The sequence below is a fragment of the Atractosteus spatula genome, chromosome 14 (assembly GCF_055471065.1).
Source record: "Atractosteus spatula isolate fAtrSpa1 chromosome 14, fAtrSpa1.hap1, whole genome shotgun sequence".
In the NCBI taxonomy this organism is placed as follows: Eukaryota; Metazoa; Chordata; class Actinopteri; order Semionotiformes; family Lepisosteidae; genus Atractosteus; species Atractosteus spatula.
Window position 1 is genome coordinate 23,505,914 of NC_142719.1, and position 18,502 is coordinate 23,524,415.

At 41.2% G+C, this 18,502-nt stretch overlaps 1 protein-coding gene across 1 annotated transcript in view; it reads left to right on the forward strand.

Annotated features, from left to right (window-relative positions):
• The first annotated feature begins 4,443 nt into the window (after positions 1–4,443).
• The window catches only part of tecrb (trans-2,3-enoyl-CoA reductase b), a 63,049-nt gene continuing 48,990 nt past the window's right edge, over positions 4,444–18,502 (forward strand). The window contains exon 1 of the mRNA XM_088932072.1: positions 4,444–4,510. Coding sequence (XP_088788198.1) covers positions 4,496–4,510 — 15 coding nt within the window. The 5' untranslated portion in view covers positions 4,444–4,495. The remainder of the gene's footprint in view (positions 4,511–18,502) is intronic.

Below are 18,502 nucleotides of genomic sequence, written 5' to 3' on the forward strand. Positions count from 1 at the left end.
GAATTATGAAGAATATATTAAATGTTAAATGCATAGCTTTTCATTTTTATATCTGTTTCTATGTTTTCCTGTTGCAGGACTGTTCTATCTTGGCACCTGGATTCAAAGATGTTGCTGTGTTGCACACAGAGACATAAACACAGATACACACACCCACAACAGGGTCAATTCGTCCAGAAGCCAATAAATCTACCAATATGTTTTTGGACTGTGGGAGGAAACCAAAGCACCCAAAGGAAACCCACATGAACACAGGGAAAACATACAAACTCTACAAAGAGAGCACCCAGGTTCGGAATTGAAATCAAGGCCTCAGAGTTGCAAGGCAGCAAGGTTCATCACTACGTCACTGTGCCGCCTTTCTTGTGAGTTAATTATGTATATTTCTGATTCATATTTTCCCTTTTTGATCTCAGAAGTTCTCAGATCTCGTCCTGGAGTACTACATTCCTGATGATTTTTTTATTCCAGCAGAACTTACTTATTTGAACCCTTAAAAAGCAGATCTAACAAGCTGCTTAATTGGAACATTTGCAAGTTGTTGTTTTTTTAACTCAAACATGCAATAGTTAAAGGGTGACCTCAAAAATTAATTGTTTCCATGTCAATTAAGGGTTCACTTGTGTAACTGACAGCTTGGGTGGACTAAAAACCGGCAGATCTGTGGGCCTCGAGGACCAGGATTGGAAACCCCTGCCTAAGTTGAATATCTGATTTTATGTTGGTTTTATTTCTGTTACACCCTGCTTCCAGAGAGCAGTGAGAATTACTCACCACTTTCACATTTTAGAGGTTCTGTGAAATACTGAAGAAAATCAACTGAAGTTAATCTAACTCCATTAGTCAAGACACTCTGTTATCCCTTTATCCCAATATCAATATGTTCAGTAACATAGATGCCTTCTTTGGACACAGTTTTTATGTTCATGACATGTGAGTAGTTGTTAATCCAGCTGCAAAATGAGGAATGTAAAGTTACAAATCACTATGATCAAAAATCATAAAAAATATATTGACAGGCTTTTTTTTCCATCTTCTGCTGCAATTGTCAGTGTGGTACACTCACTAATTCTGCATTAATTTGCTCTTCTTTGTCTTTCAAAACCATAAAAGAAAAAGTGATCAAATACAGCTCTTACTAAAAAAAAATATTCTCATTATTATTAAAAATATTTTGGAACTAACAATAAATTAAATCTATCTTAAATGCTTCTTATGGGTCCAGTGGTGTAGACTTTTTAGGCAGTCATACTCAAAAAGTATAGTATAATTTTACATAAAGAGACAAACAGAATAGGACAGCTCTTTGTTAAGAGATTATTTGGAATGAAAACCCAAACACACTGTTTCTCTGGGACCTGGATTGGAAAAAAAAAACTTTCTTGATTGTCCCAGGGTTAGGGGGATACCTTTAACTACATTTCTCATTCATTTAAATACTTTCCAAAATGAGGACCCAAACACAACGGAGATTGTCAGGTAGGTCTGAAAGACACAAGATGCAATAACTTACCCCACTTTTAAAGATACAGATACAGTTTATGTAATTCCTTAATTTGAGAGATAGAAAATATGTGAATTAGATACTCTGATACAAAATATATATCCACAACATGGTTTCCTCATATCTAGGCTTTAGAATTCTTCTTCTATGATATGATTGCAGGAAAGCTGTACATGAGAACACAGGTCATTTTACAGATGAGATGAGTTGATTCAACATATCTTGCCTGTTTAGAAGCTTGTAATTTCTGAATATCTTGAGTGTCTGGATGGCCATCTTCACTGGGAGGTGAATGTGGGCGCTACACTGCCCCCACCTAAGAGTCGAGCCAACTCCAAACCATCCCTACAAGTTGCACACGCAAGGCAGGCTGCTCCATGGGCTTCGCTGGGATTTCGTGCTGGCTCTCGCTGGGGCTCTCCACGCACCGGGCCTCTTTCTGCATGCCATGGCGTCTCCCCGCACTCAGGCCGCTGTCCGTGCTCAGGGCTCTGTGCTGCTTCACTCCGTCCCACTTCTGACACCAATGTAACTACTGCGGGGTTCGGCATGGAGTGGAGCAAGTGTAGAACTTGGGAAAAGGCTTTGAACAGCACATTTATTAACCAGAACCGGGGAAAGGTACACACACAGGGACAGGGGTTACAGCACTGCACCTAAACTAATACAGACACGGAAGGGAAGCGGCCTTACAGCCCCCGCCCCCTTATATACAGTCTGATTAACACAAGTCCCGCCCCTCAGGCGCTGTTCCCAGCCCACCCTGCGTGCTCATGGCTAAAGGGGACGGAGCTCTTTGCTGAGTTGTCAGTACCATTGAGGATTTTGAATATTTGAACCCAGTGTCTTTGTAATCTTCTCTGTTCAGGACTGAAGAGATTCAGTTTTTGGTATTTACCTTCTCCAGCTTTCCTTTGGCAATGCCCTACCAAACTTTTTGAGAATGTAATGTTCATTAGAATTAACCCATCCTGTCCAAAGCAATAAGAATGACCTGGGATACAGTATGTCTCAAGATTCCTAAGGATGACAAACTGGTAGCAGACAAAGTAATTTCTTTGATGTGCTGCGCTATGACTGACTATGACTGATTTAGCTACTGTTGATGCACGTGATTCTGCTACTTTAATTAAAGCAGCTTGTTATCTTGTCAGCCCAGCCATGGTTTATAGTTTCTAGATATCAATATTGTAGAGATCTAAATTGTTATTTTAGAGATAGGTCATCATGCTCACATCTCATGCACAGCTCTGCCAGCTTACCAAAGCCCACAGTACATATTACATATTGTAACGCTACAGGGTTCACGTGGGTATGCACCCTCACCACTGCCGCCTCAGGTCGGCCCCCCCACCATCAGGGACTCAAACCCAGGCCTCTGGCATCACTCAACAGGGACCCAGCCACTTGAGCCAAAAGGAAATCTCCCCTCAGCCCGGCGGCTTCGGTCCCTGCTATTCACAGGGAAGGGCGGTGACGTCACCGCTCTGGTAAGCTGGCTCTCACAACCTGCAATGGTGGCCGTATGCGTTACAATATACATATATCTGCTAAAGCACTGCTTCCACATAACCACAAAATCAGTTTGTCTGGTTTGAATATGAATCAAAAACCTCAAGATATATATAAATTCATTTTCGAAACAGGCTGTAAAACTGTTAATGGAAGTAAAAAAACTCATACATCTTTGGCCTATATTAAACCTAAACTTTACCAGGCTTGTCAAAGCAACAAAAATGGCAGCTTCTTGTATCTTGCTAATGGAAAGCCCCTATTAAGTAACACTTAGGATTTTGGGTTGATACTTAGATTTAATATGCAGTTTATTAGGTAAAGGGCATCCTATGACATGTTTATTATGTTTTATAATAAACCTGTATAGTACTGCATTCCACAAAAGAGACCATTTTATGAGTAGTACTTAATAAGTGCCCACATTCACATTTCTTAGAACGTTGTTCTAAGGTCCAACATAGATCTTAAAGATTTGATAGATACTTTATTGATCCCGTGAGGGAAATTGCAGTGCAACAGCAGCTTAACACAGACAACACAGACACAGTGTAACGAATGATACAATAATAATAATAATAATCATAATGATAATAATAATAATAATAATAATAATAATAATAATAATAATACAATACATACAATACAATCGGTACAGTAAGAAGTGCACTAAGAAGAGTTACTCACAGTCCAGAACACACAAAGAACAAACCAGAACAGAACAGTACACAAAAAAGTCGTATTGCACAATATGAATTTAAATATAAATGTATTGCACAGGTCCCTGGCATATATTGCACAAAAACTGTTTTAAACGGGAAAAGAAAAAGAACACTGTATCAGTTTACTGTTCAGTCCAGAAACAGGTCACTGTCAATGTTGCCTCTGCCCAGACGCAAGGTGGATGCGTTGTACAGTCTTCTGGCAGAAGGCAAGAATGACCTCCTGTAGAGCTCCTGTCGCACCGTGGATGAATCATTTGACGCAACTGGATTGAATTCTTCGATGCCACAGATCTACAAAGGCTACACCGAAGAAAAGTATGGAAGAAACATCTGCTATCGTGTACTTGCACGTTATGATTGCGTGGGTGAGATCACCAACTCTGATATGGCACAATGCTGAACACTTCCCGCCCCCCATACACCAATGCAATGCACCTAACAACAATTACTATCAGCATTAACCCCTGCATCACAAGAGAACCTACGAAAGATTTTGAACGTTGAGAAAACGAGTTATCTGTATTCCAATTTGCCAAACTAACATCACTCCATGGGTAAATTCTGTCTCCCGATTGGCTGGAGTGATCCCGACAGTGTCTTCTCGTTGGCTAGTGTCTGTTCTTACCCAGTCTGTGATTGGCTACGGAAACATCAACTGTCGGCTTTCTATTGGAAAAGATACAACGTTCCTGCACTCCCATTGGGCAGTGCGGAGGTCAAGCTTCTCGCTCGAAGAATAGTTCAAATCGCGGGGATGAAGCATTACGAGGTAAAGAATAAATTAATTTATATTCTCAGACCGTATGTATTCCTGTACCAATTGTGACTGAAACATGGTTGAATGAATTAGAATATCAAAGTGATTTTGTAATTCAGCATAAAGAACGTGTTTCATGCATTTCCATGGTTCTTGGAAGAGATTTATCGTCTCCGCTGAAGCTTAAGTGGGGGGGTTATTGTACTCAAGTTTAGCTATGCCAGGGCCGCACGGGGTGTCAAATATATGATAATAACTGGAGGCGGAAATGGTGTTAAACATGGAATCGCAAGACAAGAGCAATAATCCGTTGAATATCCTGCCTTTGGGATTTATATGATTGTATTGTATCAATAAAAATTACAAATATTCATTTAGAGTACCGCATTGTCTCAGCAGGTGCATTACTATTGGGAGGAGAGAGGGTACGTTTAGGTCTCTGTGGATGAAGACAGTAGCTAGATTAATACTTGTTTGTTGCATTATCAATGTATTAGTAAGCAGTTAGTATTCAATTTCTTAACTACTGAGCTATACGGGAAATGTAAAGCCCATTTATTGACCGCGATTTTAGATACCCGACTTTCGTTTACACCGACATCTAAAAACTAAATAGTTTCAAAGGAAGTAATTGCCTAACAGAAGCATGTTAAATAAACTCAGTTATACTTGTTTTTGTTACGAGACAAATTAACTCGAGTCTTGTTTCTATACTGTCAAGAGTGCTTGAACGGGGAAGTTTGGTTTAATCTTACTTCCGCTCACGGTGCCTTGTTTCAAGAGCGCAATTTCCCTGTTTTGAGGTCTGTTATGAAAATCTCAGAAAAATAGTTTATTAGCTTTTTGGCCAGTGCACGTGAAATATTTTTCTAATGCGTTCAGGTTTGTGACAACTGCTTTTTTGTTTAAGTGAGCTGTTAAATCCTAGTTCCATTGGTTCATATTGCTTAAAAACCCATAACTATTAAATGTAGGTCATTTTTGCCTTAACCTGTCTCTTCTGATCTTAATGTGTTCAGCTGATTTTCTGAATACTCTTAAACTTGAAGAGTTCTACAGGGGAAACTCTGCTTAAGATAGATAGATACTTTATTGATCCCGTGAGGGAAATTGCAGTGCAACAGCAGCTTAACACACACAACACAGCCACAGTGTAACGAATTATATAATAATAGTACAATACATACAATACAATACAAGAGTTATTCACAGTCCGGACGCACAAGAACAAACTAGAACAGAACAGTACACAGAAAATCGTATCACACTCATATCACACATATGAATATAAATATAGATGTAACTATAGATATAAATATAAATGTATTGCACAGGTCCCTGGCATATATTGCACAAAAAGTGGTTGTAAACGGGAAAAAGAAAAAGAAAGAGAACAGATGTAGCAGTAGATGTGTAGATGCGTTTAGTCCAGAAACAGGTCACTGTCGATGTTGCCTCTGCCAAGACGCAAGGTGGATGCGTTGTACAGTCTTATGGCAGACGGCAAGAATGACCTCCTGTAGCGCTCCCTGTCGCACCGTGGATGAATCAGTCTATTGCTGAACGTGCTCTTCATTCCTGCAAGCCTGTCATAGAGGGGATGGGAGAAGTTGTCCATGATGGCCTCTAGTTTGGACATCATTCTCCTCTCAGCCACTACCTCCAAGGAGTCCAGGTCAAACCCAATGACAGAGCTTGCTCTCCTGATGAGCTTGTTCAGCCTTTTGGAATCTACTGCTCTAATCCCAGAGCCCCAGCACACCACTGCGTAGAAAATGGCACTCGCTACCACCGACTGATAGAACATGTGTAGCATCTTACTACACACATTGAAGGACCTGAGCCTCCTCAAGAAGTAGAGTCGGCTCTGTCCCTTCTTATAGATGGCCTCGATGTTCTTAGACCATTCCAGTCTATCGTCGATGTGCACTCCCAGGTACTTGTACGAGTCCACCATCTCCACGCCACTCCCATGGATGTAGACAGATGGATTATTAAGATATTTTACACAGATGGATCTGGGTCCCAAGTGTGTTTGATTTTTGGTTCCATTTGAGCTGTGACTTTACTGACACTGTAACTGTCAGTTGCTCTCACCTATTTATAGGTGAACAGAATAGACACAAGTCCTGTCTGTCATTTCATGTTAAGATCTGAATGTTTTATTAGTCCAGTATATAATATACAACAAAGTCAGATGGAGACACTTGAGTTAAGGTTAAGTGAGACCAAAAGGAAAGGTTATAAATGAGAGGTAGTCATTGGGCCCATCTTGATCTTGATAACCATTGGGTGTTAATAATCCATTTCAATGTCTCATTCAACCACTGCTTGAAAGCTCCCTGACATTGTCAGGTTACAAATCTCTGCATCATATTCTAACTGCTGTACAATTCCTGCTCTTAAAAGAGGTTGGGATAACTAACCATATTCACACTGCCACATTTTCATTGATGTATGTAACACATAGCTTCCCAGTAGCTGCAGTGGGACAAAATAATCCATGTGTATATGTGTACATACAAGACACATGGTGCAACCACTTCGCATGCATGTTACAGAGTTCTGTTAACACTGATATAAATATCTCTCCCCTGTAATCCACACCATCAGTTCACCCAATACCCTGTCAACACTGCACCCGAATCTGCTGTTCTTTATCAGCAAAAACCAACAGCTGGAAATGGAGAGTGGGTTACAGTATGTGTAGTTGAACTGAATAGCTACTGGCCTGTTTGTCATTTTTGGTTAAGGTTTGAATGTTTTATTAGTCCAGTGTATGTAACACAATAGCCATGTGCCGTAGTTCATTGGTCACACAGTAGTTTAAAAGGACAGGTAATTCCAATACTGTTTAGGAATTGTGAGGTTTTATTATTTGCCTGGATCTCTAAACAATAATAAATGTATTCTAGTTTTCAGATTCAGAGTAGTCTGGCTTAAGATGAGCACAGTTGAAGTTGATAAAGAATTTTACAAGGAACAGCACTTGCTTTATCTTTAACTCAAGAAAATGCACCAGTCCAAGCTAAACCTGTTACATCTGACTTCTGAAATGGGTGCAAATGCTTGAATTATAAAGAAACCTGAAAACATTTCAAGCATTATACAACTATAGGTTTATTCCATGCTGAAAAAAAGAAGAAAGAGAACACAACGTTTCGGCCGTGGAGCCTTCTTCAGGTGTGAAACGTTGTGTTCTCTTTCTTCTTTTTTTCAGCATGGAATAAACCTATTACTTGTTCCTTTGCAGCCTACGCATGCTGACGCAGCTACCCACCTGAACTATTATACAACTATGCCTCCACTGACTGTAAGCATTTTCAGACTGATTTTGAAATTATTTGTATGATTTAAAGCATCTCATAGATACTTCAGAAACATAATTCTTGTTTAGGCCTGTAAAACAATAGAGCACTAGTGAAAGACCCACAATGACATCTATGTTACTTATACATCAGTTACTCACAGCCAATGTGGCACTTTGTTGTCTGCGGGAGGTTACCACCTGGCCAAAGCTTTTTCCTGTGGAAAACTGTGATACAGGTGATGGAACAGGCTGACTGAATCTACAGGCATTAGAAGACTGTAAAGTATTCCCTCTTTGGTTGCCATTGCCATAACTGAAATGTTGGTTCTTTGTGCTATTGGATGATGCATAGAATTGATCCTGATCGATGCTAATTCTCACTCTAACTTCATTTACTCTCCATGGCAAGAACCTAGAGAGTGAATGAGCCATGGCAGTAACTTTGGAGAAGACAGGGTTGTAAAATGTTTAATCATTTAAACATTTTGTTGTTGAGATCAGAATGATACTGTTTTTTGTTCAGTAGTACAACAGTAAAAATCTTGTCTTCATATTTGTGGAGCTGTTAATCATTACTGTTATTGTAATAAAAGTTGATAGACTTAAAGTCTTGCTGAGTCATCCAGTCTTTAAGTAGTCTAAGGATTATGCTGACATTTGTGCATTTTTGTTCTAATAGAGTATTAAATCATAACTCCTAATTAGAGCTGGGCGATAATTCGATAACGATAATTATCGCGATATAATTTTCCTCGATATAATTTTAACAAACGTTCGATAAATGTTCGATATATATGTTTATGCTTTGCGCATGCACACAAAATACTGTGCGCATGCGCATGTGTGCGAGTGCGCGTGCATGTTGCAGACCGGGCAGGTAACAGATTTGTTTAATGTTTCTGCTGTTTGGCAAGTGTTTGTTGTGTTCTTAAAATAAAAAGTTGTTTAATTTACCAATTAACTGTCTGGTTTCTTCAACTTTCACTCAGGAGAAAAAATCTGCTTTTAAACTTGAAAGAAATAATGATTTGACATTTATCGTGATAATTATCGATATCGACTGATATGAAAATATTTATCGTGATAATGTTTTTGGCCATATCGCCCAGCCCTACTCCTAATTATTCCAGAATTTAATGTATGTACTGTACAGATATAATGTTTTGAAAACACGATGTACAGGCTCAGTCAGAGAATGACGAGCAGTTCATGGTCTACATATTCTTAACTTGTGTGTTTTTGTTTCAATGCATGTCAGTTTATATTGCTTTTTTAACTTAGGATGTTATTAGTTCTCAATTTAACACACCTGGGTAAGACCTTGGAACAGCCAGTAGTTTAAAGACAAAATACATTATGAGTACCCAGTTGCAAGCTGGAAAGAAACAGCATCACTTGGGTGACGCAGGCAGCAGGGCAGGTTTTTCTTCCAGCCACTCTTCATCTCTTATCTCAAAGTTACTTAATCTATAAACTCTCAGAAATGTTTATCTTGGATAAAATAAAATCAGTAAAAAAAGCTATTGTGAGAAAATGTTAAAAATGCAATTCAGTGCAAAAACATGTAAGTAAAGCAGTTTAAGTCAAAATTTTAACAATGAAAAACCTTACAATTCAATGAATAAAATAGTCTACTGTATAATTAAGCTTAAAATGTATTAAATCTCATTAATTTCTTATTAAGTATTGTTACAAGACTTACATTTGCATGACCCATTTTACAAAAATAAAGCACAGTTGCACAGAAATGCTAGTAAAAGGAGGAGACATTGGGCACCCCTTCTTCTTATGGCTGTTCTGAATGTGTGTTAGATTATCAAATTGAAGACATTTACTGTGTAAGTGTAAGTTGCAATGTTTCAAGTGAGTCTAGGGATCACAATGATAACAATTAACAATATTATTTTCCTCCTCTACTTTTGTCGACTTCCGAATGATATTGCATATTAACTTGCAATAAATTTAACAGATTTTGGCACACAAATAGAAACACCCCAAATTCTGTAGAAACGTTATAGAGTCATAGTGATAACTGGTATTTGAACTCTGTTCAGGCTATAGGTGGGACCTGAGTATTTGCCAAACATACCACCTCAATCACTTAATCAGCCATAGCTACTGATTTGGCCCAATCATTTAAGGTTACTGATATTGAAGGGTAAGCTGCAATAATACCTTTCTGTGGAATGCAGCAGAAGGACCAAGGTCACTCACCTCTGACATGGGATTTGTGAGAGACTTTGCCCGCCTGCACAGGTAGGACTGTACGTGGTACAGGTCCCAGAAAGATATTGGATCGTGTTCTTGTGGTCTGACAAGTTTCTCAGGTTGTTTCTGTGGAATAAAGCCAAGATTTGTTAAAACAGAGTTTTCAGACCCAGGAAGCTGTGTGCTACAGTAGGTGTGTCAGATAAACCTGTTAGTTTCGTGAGCAGTGGTTGCTGGATGTTTCCTCTGTGCTTTTGAGTTACAAAGGACTCTGAGGAGAAAGGGGACAAGTGAATAGGACTAGGTGAATATGAAACCTTATAAGCCCAATTGAAGAAGGGAGACAGTATAATGCTGCAGACTGTTTTTTCTTGCCCTTTAATTAAAATATTTGTCAAAATAGCATGCCTGTATGTAGGGTGTTTTCCAACAGGTGTGCTGCAGAATTTTGGGAATGTTGCACCTGAGAAAAATTTAGAAAAGTTTTGTGATTTTCTCAGCATGCAGGGAACTGAGTTCTTGGTCTCTGCCCAGTCTCCTCACTGCCTCTTATCACTTTTTGTAACTGGTGTTTACGGACAACTGTCTCATGTTGCTAGGTACCAGGATGGCAACAGCAGGACTCGGCCTGTAGCAGCTTTGAAGGCGATCCAGTGAAAAAAAAATACAACTCAGTCAAAGTTTAAAACAAATTTGCTGTGGGAGTAGAAATTCTGATGATTTCCGAAGGTCGATTTTCTAAAAAAGACCTGAAGAGGAAAATGGAGACAAAACATTTTAACAAAGACTTGTATAAGCAACTTCATTTAAGTTAAAGGAGTGCTTTTTGCTTTACGTGTACAGAGATGAGTTCATTCTGCAGATGTCGGCATATTTAAAAATAAAAAAATCAAATTCTGTAAGAACATAAGAGTTTACAAATGAGAGGAGGATATTTGACCCATCTAGATCCAAAAATCTCATCCAGCTGTTTATTGAAAGAATCCAGAGAATTTACTTCCACAACATATTTGGGTAGCTTGTTCCAGACACTTAAGATATGCTGCTTTTCTTAGTTTTAAAGGCACTTTAAATGTAGTTTCCACTTGTGTTCAAAGAGTCTTGCTGACTCTATGGACAATATCAGCCACCTTAGCTCCAGGAAGATGACAAACTGTTGTCCAATGGTCCATGGGGTGTTCTAGAGAACAGTCTCTAACAACCAATACCACCCAAAAAACATCTTGAGTAAATTGAACACCTTTTTAGAATAATGTTCTTTTATTTTAATTTACAAAGTCCATAACCCATAAAGTCTATTAACAGAAGAAAACAGTTCAGCTTGTGTGAGTGTCTGGGTCTGTATGTGTTCCGGCCACGGTGTACCCTGCCTTGCTCTTCCTATTGCTTGCCGGCATAGTCTCCCGCTCACCTGTGACCCTGTATTGGATGAAGCTAATGTAGCATACTCAACGAAAAGTATCTTGAAACTGGTCCAATTGATTATAGATGAATAATTGCTGACACTTACTGTATATAGCGCTTTTCTGGACACTCTACTCAAAGCACTTTATAGGTAATGGGGACTCCCCCCCACCACCTCCAATGTGCAGCGCCATCTGATGCGTGATGGTAGCCATAGTGCACCAGTACGCTCACCACACATCAGCTATTAGTGGGGAGGAGAACAGAGTGAGGAAGCCAATTCATAGATTGTGATTGTCAGGAGGCCATGATTGGTAAAGGCCAATGGGAAATTTGGCCAGGATGTCAGGGTAACATCCTTACTCTTTTCATTAAACTCCCTGGGATTTTTATTGACCACGGAGAGTCAGGACCTAGGTTTTATGTCTCGGCTGACATATAGTATGTACGCCTTTTATAGTATAGTGTCCCCATCACTCTACTGGGGCATTAGGACCCACAGAGACCGCAGGGTGAGCGCCCCTTACTGGCCCCACTAACACCTTTGTTTTTCCCATCCAGGTACCGGCCAGGCTCACACCTGCTTAGCTTCAGTGGCCTGCCAATTGTGAGTTGCAAGGTGATATACAGTGGTGTGAAAAAGTGTTTGCCCCCTTCCTGATTTCTTATTTATTTGCATGTTTGTGACACTGAAATGTTTCAGATCATCAAACGAATTGAAATATTAGACAAAGATAACACAAGTAAACACAAAATGCAGTTTTTAAATGAAGGTTTTTATTATTAAGGGGGAAAAAAAATCCAAACCTACATGGCCCTGTGTGAAAAAGTGATTGCCCCCTAAACCTAATAACTGGTTGGGCCACCCTTAGCAGCAACAACTGCAATCAAGCCTTTGCGATAACTGGCAATGAGTCTTTTACAGCGCTGTGGAGGAATTTTGGCCCACTCATCTTTGCAGAATTGTTGTAATTCAGCCACATTGGAGGGTTTTCGAGCCTTAACCGCTTTTTTAAGGTCATGCCACAACATCTCAATCGGATTCAGGTCAGGACTTTGACTAGGCCACTCCAAAGTCTTCATTTTGTTTTTCTTAAGCCATTCAGAGGTGAACTTGCTGGTGTGTTTTGGATCATTGTCCTGCTGCAGAACCCAAGTGCGCTTCAGCTTGAGGTCACGAACAGATGGCCGGACATTCTCCTTCAGGATTTTTTGGTAGACAGCAGAATTCATGGCTCCATTTACCACAGCAAGTCTTCCAGGTCCTGAAGCAGCAAATCAGCCCCAGACCATCACACTACCACCACCATATTTTACTGTTGGTATGATGTTCCTTTTCTGAAATGCTGTGTTACTTTTACGCCAGATGTAATGGGACCTTCCAAAAAGTTCAACTTTTGTCTTGTCAGTCCACAGAGTATTTTCCCAAAAGTCTTGGGGATCATCAAGATGTTTTCTGGCAAAACTGAGACGAGCCTTTATGTTCTTTTTGCTCAGCAGTGGTTTTCGTCTTGGAACTCTGCCATGTAGGCCATTTTTGCCCAGTCTCTTTCTTATGGTGGAGTCATGAACACTGACCTTAACTGAGGCAAGTGAAGCCTGCAGTTCTTTGGATGTTGTTGTGGGGTTTTTTCTGACCTCTTGGATGAGTCGTCGCTGCGCTCTTGGGGTAATTTTGGTCGGCCGGCCACTCCTGGGAAGGTTCACCACTGTTCCATGTTTTCGCCATTTGTGGATAATGGCTCTCACTGTGGTTCGCTGGAGTCCCAAAGCTTTAGAAATGGCTTTATAACCTTTTCCAGACTGATAAATCTCAATTACTCTGTTTCTCATTTCTCATGTTCCTGAATTTGTTTGGATCGCAGCATGATGTCTAGCTTTTGAGGATCTTTTGGTCTACTTCACTTTGTCAGGCAGGTCCTATTTAAGTGATTTCTTGATTGAGAACAGGTGTGGCAGTAATCAGGCCTGGGTGTGGCTAGAGAAATTGAACTCAGCTTTCCAAAGATGTGATAAACCACAGTTGATTTATGTTTTAACAGGGGGGGCAATCACTTTTTCATACAGGGCCATGTAGGTTTGGATTTTTTTTCCCCTTAATAATAAAAACCTTCATTTAAAAACTGCATTTTGTGTTTACTTGTGTTATCTTTGTCTAATATTTCAATTTGTTTGATGATCTGAAACATTTCAGTGTGACAAACATGCAAAAAAAATAAGAAATCAGGAAGGGGGCAAACACTTTTTCACACCACTGTAGTTGCTGGCTTCATAATATTAACATTAATATTAACAATAATTAAAAAATATTACTTTAATTACATGTAAGGTTGTGGAAATGATAGTCAGACCTAAATTACAGGATTATTTCAATGGTAATAAACAAACTCTAGTGATGAATGCAGTGGATTATATAATGTGGTATTTGTATATTTTCAGAATGTTTTGATAAAGGTCCACATAAAAGATTGCTGCATGTATTTTGATTGAGTACTGGCTATTGGTTAGAAAGCAGAGATAAGGGATGGAAACTCAGAATTGAATTTCATTTGCATTTCATAGTTTTCCAATTAATACCTGTATCCCTGGTCTCAAATGTCCTACTGTATGCTGTCAGTCGAAGCAGAATGTATTAAAACACCTGTGCTGTTTACTACTGGGTTCATGCAGAGTGCTCAAATTCACAGATTCTTTGGCTACGGCTTGTGTTATGCCATAGTGGGTCTACAGTCATTCCTGCGACTTTAGATTGTATTTAAAGCAGAAGGGGAAGAAAACTGGATTAGTAGTACAGTACAGGCACTATGTAGGTGCAAACACCCTGATCCCCTGATGCGCAATCCTAGTCTTTAAAATCATCCAGCATGTACATCGGAACTAGGGTGTAATGGAAACAACATGCGGCAGCCTGCATGGTTTTATTGTTGCTTTTAATTTCTCCAATAAGAAAGATTAATAAGTCTGAAATAAATATTTAAAAAGTCAGATTGCTTGTGGTTTTGAAAAGTTACTATTAAAGAGTTCCAGTCAAACCTGCATAATCTCCAGCCCATGAGAACTCCATCCCCGGAGTAGGATCGATCCTTCTGCACTAGGGGGAGCTCCTGTACTGTTAAAAATGGATTCAACTCTAACCTGATTTTCAGTAATCCCTTATCTGCCTCTGTCTCGTTTGTGAAACTCTCAAAACTCCTCCCTGGAATTTGCTGTTAGGCCCTCATAATTGCTAATTTTCACAGTATTTCACAGTTTCTCCTTCCACTAACCTCAGCTGGTCTTTCCTTTTTTGTGCTGTTGGTTTGTTTCTTTTTTTTGCAGTGACTTTGCAGTACATGGACTCCTATTACAGCACCAGGAAAGACTTAATGTAATCTTATTGAATCGCTTGTTCTGTTCTGCAATTCCTGCTGATCCAGAGTTAGTCTCTGGAAGGCAGCCAAGCCTGTCACACTTCTAAAGGATGACATCCCTGCTTTATTTAATGTTGATTATTTTTACAGAGGATGCCTAGTGAACATGCCACAGAAGACATCACAAGGTTTTTATTGTTGTGTCATTACAACATTACTTTACAATGTGTGCATTTAGTGTTGTGCTTTTACAACATGCCATGAGCAGCTCCTGGTTGTCTCTGGTTTACTTGCTTTCCTGTATATCAAATACACACTCTAGATCAGTGGCAATGTTGGGATACAAGGTCATAATTGGAAAATAAAATACATTTCATTTAAGATGTTGGACAGAAAACACCTCTGTACAGAGTTGTAGGGTTCTGGAATATAGTACCCAGCCTAGTTGCTTCACTTGGCTTCTAAACAAATAAAATGAGCCAAATGTTCTTTTGTATTCTCTTGTCTTTAAAAACTGGACTGTTTTTTTTCCTAGTTCCTAGAGCCTGTGAGTATAAAGGTCATTTTATATTCAGCTAGTTTTCCAGTTTGGTGTCACTGCTTTAATTCTTTTGCTATTCGCAGTGTATGGGGAAAAAAGTTGCCACTGTAATTAATGGTGTCAATTCAGTTGTTGCTCTTTGTGTGTAAAGTTATCAATTTCAAGTTTTTGAAAAAGGATGACTTCTATAAATGTGTCTTGTTCCCTTTTCATAATTTCATTTTGGAATTTTCATCACAAAAATCTGTGTCACCCAGATATTTCTTATTATCCAGGTACTCTGGCAGAGAATAATGCAGACACTTGAATGTGTAGCATGTTTTCTGAGACAGTGTATCTGTCGATGCCTAACCTTACAGACGATAAATGCTTTAATGCAATGAGGTGTGATAGTGTCAGATGTAATAGGAAGCTGCCTGAGCACCGGCAGAGCGCTTGTTGTTTTCTGTGTGGTGTGCTGGTGTGTAGTCGTCTGCCAATGTTCTGTTCTCTAGTAAACGCGAGAATCCTTTCGTGGATCCGAGTAAATGTTTGTGTCGCCAGTGAGGGGAACATATTTGGTTCTACGATGAATCCCGTCTGCAGGCGCGTGGGGATTTTTAAAACGCAGCCTTGATTAGCCTCTGGTGTGATAGCTGTGCATTCCCACGCGCTGCGGAGTGGGGAGTGCAGTGGGAGGTGTGGTGTGTTACATACCCTCCCCCTCAGCTTGGAGGGGATATCCTAAGCGTCCAATTGATGTTGTCGGGAGAGGGCATCCGCATTTTGGTGGGCAATCCCCGCCCAGTGTTGTACCACAAAACGATAAGGTTGTAGGGCAAGGAACCACCTGGTCACCCGGGCATGTTTCTCCTTATTAGATTTTATCCAGGTGAGCGGTGCATGATCCGTAATGAGGGTGAATTCCCTGCCCAACAGGTAATACCTCAACATTTCAATTGCCCACTTAACTGCCAGACACTCCTTCTCCACGACTGCATACTTTTGCTCCCGGGGCAGTAGCTTCTTGCTCAAGTATATGATGGGATGTTCTTCACCATTAAATTCTTTTGATAGGACTGCCCCCATGCCGTTTTCAACTTCTGTTGAAAGTTCGGGACCCTTAGGACTGTATCCTGGCATAAAGCGACCTTGAGGTTCCTAGGTCCAGCGCACAGTCTGGGGAGCTGCCGCGCATGTGAAATCCATCAGGGGTGCAGCCCTCTCAGCAAGGCTGGGAATAAACCGCCCGTAATAATTTAACAGCCCCAAGAACACCTTGATCTGGGTTTTTGTTTTGGGTCTCGGATGGCCTTGTTCTTATCTAACTTCTACAATGTACCCGAGGTATCTGTGGTGGATGCGAACCCGAACCGGCTTTTCTTCGGGTTAATATGCAGACCTGCCTCCTCCAGTGAAGAGAGGACAGCCTAGCAATGTTCCATGTGTGCGGGCCAAGTTTCACTAAAAATTGCGAAGTCATCCAGGTAGTCGGCCGCATAATGGAGATTTGGTCTCAGAAACCAGTCCATCAGGCGTTAATGGTGGCGGGGGCTCTATGGAGTCCGAAGGGCAGGACCTTGTATTGGAAAAGCCCCAGAGGAGTCGGAAAAAGCGGTCTTCGGCTTTGTCGGGTTCGAAAGGGGGATTTGCCAATATTCTTTCCTATGGTCCAGGGTGGTGATGAATTTGGCCTTCCACAGCTTCTCCAGGAGCTCCTCTATCCAGTGCATCGGGTAGGCATCGAAACGGGAGACGTCATTTAGTTTCCTGAAGCCGTTGCAGAAGCTCCAGGAGCCGTCAGGTTTCGGGGTGAGCACAATGGGGTTGGCCAGGGGCTGTGGCTTTCCGCAATGACGTCCAGCTCCAACATCCTCTGGACTTCCTTTTGGATCTCCTCATGCTTCGCTTCAGGTACCCGGTAAGGGGGAACCGGTACAACAACTTCAGGGGGCGTCTCCATGTGATGCTGTACCAAGCGCGTCTGCCCCGGCAGATCTGAAAAGAGGTGATGGTTCCGGTGCAGGAGCATCTGGGCTTCCTTGACCTGGTGGAGGGGGGGGGGAGGTTTGGAGAGAGGGAAATTAGGTCCACAGAGGAAGAGGGAGTGTTGCTGGACAGTAATGCAGGAATGGCCTCTTCTGACGGGGGTTCTCTCCAAGGTTTCAGGGCGTTTACGTGATATATTTTTTCCTTTTTCCCGTGGATGGTATAACTTGTAGGTGACTACCCTGGTCCGTTCCTGGATTTCGTAGGGTCCTTGCCATCTCGCGTAAAGCTTGCACTCTGGTGAGGGCAGTAGCAGCATTACGTGATCCCCAGAGCGAAAAATCCTTTGCCGGTCTGAACGGTCATAAAACCTTTTTTGTTTGTCTTGCGCTTGCTGTAGGTGTTCCTCCACTAGTGGCCTCAACTGTGCAAGCCTGTCCTGAAGGGAATGGACATAGTCGACCACATTGTGTGAGGACAAGCGCTGAGACTCCCAAGCCTCCCGGGCGACGTCTAGGATGCCTCGGGGTTGTCGCCCATATAGTAACTCGAAGGGGGAGAACCCGGTGGAGGCTTGGGGTACCTCTCGGATGGCAAACATCAGGAGAGGGAGGATTAAATCCCAGTCTTTCCGGTCGGCTTGTGAGACCTTTTTCAGCATGTGTTTCAGGGTTGTGTTAAATCTCTCCACCAGCCCGTCTGTTTGTGGATGCTGTACTGAAGTTCTCAGGAATTTTATATTCAGTTTAGCTATTTCCTGCATCGTGAAGTGAACGGAGTCCCTCGGTCAGTTTATATTTTTCTAGGCAAGCCGAAACGGGTGAAGAGATTTACCATCTCCTTAGCGATGCTGGTGCTGACGGCCCTACGTAGTGGTATTGCCTCCGGATACCTGGAAGCGTAATCCACAATAACGAAGATATATTCGTGTCCCCGAGCGGATTTAGGAAGGGGACCTATTATATCCATGGCTATGCGAACAAAGGGCTCGTCAATGACAGGCAGGGGCTGTAGCGGTGCTCAGAACTGTGGCTTCGGGGCACTTAGCTGACAGTCAGGGCAAGATGTACAAAAGCGCCTGACGTCGGAATATACTCCGGGCCAGAAGAACCTTTTCAAGACTCGCTCCCGGGTTTTGTCTATGCCTAAATGTGCTCCCAGCAGATGTGTGTGCGCAAGGTGGAGGACAAACCGGCGGTGTTTTGAGGGAACCAGAAGACGCT